We start from the raw sequence: 4,438 nt of genomic DNA on the forward strand, positions 1-4,438 counted from the left end.
CCACTTTCTCCCCTTGTACATCTCATCACCTTACTTTTACCCACATTTATCTTCAACTTTCTTCTTTCGCACACCCTCCTAAACTCTATCACTAACTTCCTCAATCCCTCCTCTGATTCTGCCCCAAGCGCAATGTCGTCAGCGAACAACAACTGGCTTATCTCCCATTTTTCTCCATTTTCTTTAACAATCTCCAATCCCCGACCCACAATCTTTGCATTTACCTCTCACACCACCCTATCCATGTATAGATTGAACAGCTAGGGCGACATAACACATCCCTGACGAAGTCCCACCTTTGCCTCAAACCACTCATTCTTTCCATTTCTGATTCTACCACTAGCTCAACTACTCTCGTAAAAACTCGTATATACACATACACATACATACATATTATATATATATATATATATATAAATATAATGTACATACACACACACACCACGCATTTTTTTTTTCTTATATAATATATATATATATACATACACACACACGCACACATATATATATATATAATATATATGTATAATTATATATATATACAATATAATCAAAATATATATACATATATATATATAACATATACATATATATATACATATACATATATATATATTCATATATATATATATATATATATATATATATATACTGTACACAGCACTATTCAAAAGTATTAGGACAAGACCTTTTTTTACTTTTATCATAGGTGCATAGTACATAAGTAAAGAAAAATAATTAATATCAGTTATGAAGCTTCCAAGTATAAGTAAAAAAACAATTAAATCAAAACTGTCTCTAAATTTCCTCGGTCACGGTGGTGGTTTGATAACACCCCGTGACGTCATGGCAACGGAGACGACTGACTGGCCGAGAGTGATGACGTCACGGCAACGCAGACGACTGTTTGGCCAAGAACGCTGACTTCACGGCAACGGAGACGATTGATTGGCCACGAGCGAAGGGCAGGACGTGAAGCGCCCTCTCGCGAAGCAGTCCAAGCGATACCAAGAAACGAAACGGCGAAGAAGCGTAGACAGAGGCGTAGACAGAAGCACCTATGGAAATGGTAATGGCTACCAAGGGTATAACGAAGAAGACGTTCCAAGAAGATAAGGTGTTGTACGCTGATACCAAGACCTTTAAGGTGAAAGCGTCTATACACGAGTTCCAAAGGAAGGTGATCGCCTTCAAATAAACTCTAGATAACTATAAACAATTCGAATACAGTGACGATATATTTGACAAATTACAGTGTTCGAACGATATGATATCCGATGAGAATTGAAAGGCGTTCATGCGGCATTACTTCTCTAGCTATAAGAAGTTCGTTAAAAACGGTGTAAAATCTGATCACAGGAACTTATAGGTCCATTTCTCTTTCAAAATGATTCTGAAATGACCTCAGTGGTGACAGTGTTTGGGGGGCACTTTCGTAAGGTTGACTGGCTATATAATATCGACTACCAATACGATGTCAAGAGACGAAACGGCGAAGAAGCGTAGATTACATTATATCGAAATGTATAATCTGTAACGACAGGCCATGGGTCCCCTTGAATTCATGGGATGGCTCCTTTGGGGCCCCTGTGGTTCCCTTGGAGCACCCGTGGCTCCTCTGGTGGCCCCTGCGGCTCCTTTGGTGGCCCTCGCGGCTCCTCTGGGGGCCCCCGCGGCTCCTCTGGGAGCCCCTGCTGATCCTCTGGGGGCCCCCGCCGATCCTCTGGGGGCCCCCGACGCATATATGTCAATGTGTATATAAATATGTGTATGTGTATGTGTATAAGTATATGTGTATATGTGTGTGTGTAGGTGTATATGTGTATGTGTGTATAGAAGAAATAGAAGAAGAAGAAGAAGAAGAAGAAGAAGAAGAAGAAGAAGAAGAAGAAGAAGAAGAAGAAGAAGAAGAAGAAGAAGAAGAAGAAGACATCTTAACCAAGCTGAAGGAAGAGAATAGGGAATTGCGCGACAATTTGAAGGAAGAGAATAGGGAATTGCGCGAGAAGTTGGAAAGCACACTGACAAAGATCAAAGGTATGAGTGATGAAGACACGGATGGCGAGCAGGAGATACCAAAAGGTAAATGAATAAGCGTGGATAAATAGACTGACGGGACAGACGACGAAGAATGCAACCCTCCTGCGGCTAAGAAATGTAATGTTACATGTGAGACTAAATAAAAACCATGTTTTGCATACACTTCGTTTATTTACACATCTGGGTTAACAAAGGGGCAGAGCCCCAGGGCGCCTCAGGTCAAGCACCCTGGCGTAGCCAGGTGCGGCGAAGCTGCTGCTTGTATAAACTATATTCCATTCAATAAATGCTTTTACGTAGATTACTAATTAAAAAACAAATATGTAGCAACATTATTTAATATTTAGTGTGTGACTCTTTTGTCTTGGTCACAGCCTTCATTCTTTCAGGCACTGAAATCACTAATTTCTTTGATGTTTCTGCTGAAATTTTCTGCCAAACTGCTTGCAATTGTTCCCATAATGTATCTTGCAAAGAAATACTTGGTTTTTCAAGGTTTGGTCTAAAATATTTCACAGGTGTTCAATTGGATTAAGATCTGTGCCTCGTGGGGGCCAATCCAGATTCTGTAGCTTTCCTTTAGGTTCTTTTTATCTAAATAACTTTTACAAAGTTTTGATGTACGTTTCGGATCATGTCTTGCTGATGTACAAAAACCTTGACCAACTAAGCGCAACCCTGATGGAACACCATGACGAATAAGAATATGGTGATATATATATATATATATATATATATATATATATATATATATATATATATATATATATATATATATATATATTATCCGTTTTTCCATCAATGCTTTTCAAGCCTCTAATACCTTGGCCGCTAAAGCACTCCCAAACAAGAATATTACCTCCGCCATGCTTCATTGTTGGAACAATACACTTAGGATATCTTTCATTTGATCTGCGCCTTACATTCTGTCTTTTTTTAGAGCAAAAGATTTTTTTTTTTTATTCATATGTCCAAAGTACTTTCATCCACTGATCTACTATCCAGTCCTTGTGTGTTTTGCAAATTCTAAACGTTTAACTATATTTGACTTACGTAGCAATGTTATCCTCACAGCTACTCTTCCATGTTTTCCATTTTTGCGAAGTCTTCGGGAAACTGTGGACCTAGAGACCTCTTTTTCAGGGAGACATTTGTTGCACTCGTCCATTAAGTTACAGGCTGTTTTTTCCTGTCCCTCAGGTTTTTTAAACAGAAATCTAACAGCTCTATTAGAAAGTTTTCTTGACCTTCCATTTCTTTCTCTTGCTTTAAAGTCTCCAGTTACTTTTTCTCTGTCAAGAGTGTATTTCACAGTATTCGGGGAACATTTAATATCTATTGCAATCTTTTGGAGTGTCCACCCAGCATCTCTTAAAGCTTTTATTCTGTTTCTCAGGGAAATGGATAATTCTGCTTCCTTTGGCATTATGGGTTGCTCGTAAAATGAAAATAACTTACAAAATGTAAAGGGAAGAGCACGCGGGGAACCTAGCCAAGGTCAGACAGGCAACTGATAGATACGTAAGTACAGTACAGTGTTGTCATCTCGAATGTGCAAAAAAAACACTAGAAACCGCGGAAATAACAAATAAAATAGTACCAAAACCTATATAGTTTCTTGTACTTCGTACCAAAATAAGCAATTTCCCCGTTTTCCTTGAAATTAACGACTGTAATGTAAATGGTTCTTTCTCCCAAATTGAATAAATATATATTTTTTACCGTTCTATATTTGTTGTCGTTCAAAATTTAGAATTTCCGAAAAAAATTCAGAAAAGAACACCATGTTCTAATTCTTTTGACCAATACTGTATCTATATATATATATATATATATATATATATATATATATATATATATATATATATATATATATATATATATATATATATATATATATATATATATATATATATATATTACAAGGGATTGCAAAGGAGGAGAATGCTGATAGAGCCCTTTTGGTCCATAACTAGATCGGATGCAAATATATATATATATATATGTAATAATGATAAATAAATTAATAAATGCATAGATATAGTTAAATAATAAACAAATAAATAAACAGTAAATAATGATAAATTGACAAATGAATTATAGTAAATGAAAATCAAGCAAATACTAATAAACAGACAAACAATAACAAACAAATTGATTAATAATATAAAATAAATGGCAGGCATTACAGCATCTTGCTTATGTGTTTATCTAAACGAATCTTAAAGCTTCAAACTGAAGTACATTGCACTGCCTCTGCAGGAAGTTTATTCCATTCATTAACCACACTTCCAAATTAAATCTATTTCCTGACAGTTTGACACCATTATTTCTTGTCCGATTATCATTTAGTGTGAAAATTTTGTCACTTGATGTTGCCAATTCCCTTTAGAATCTT

The 4,438-nt window shown here is 36.1% G+C and overlaps 1 protein-coding gene across 1 annotated transcript; it reads right to left on the minus strand.

The window, feature by feature from the left end:
* Positions 1 to 3,037: 3,037 nt before the first annotated feature.
* LOC143025807 (uncharacterized) lies at positions 3,038 to 3,466 on the minus strand. The gene has a single exon (XM_076185816.1). The coding sequence runs from the start codon at positions 3,464 to 3,466 to the stop codon at positions 3,038 to 3,040; it is 429 nt and encodes a 142-aa protein (XP_076041931.1).
* Positions 3,467 to 4,438: the final 972 nt, after the last annotated feature.

This window comes from Oratosquilla oratoria, chromosome 5, assembly GCF_046742065.1.
Source record: "Oratosquilla oratoria isolate Oo_2021 chromosome 5, ASM4674206v1, whole genome shotgun sequence".
Taxonomy (NCBI): Eukaryota; Metazoa; Arthropoda; class Malacostraca; order Stomatopoda; family Squillidae; genus Oratosquilla; species Oratosquilla oratoria.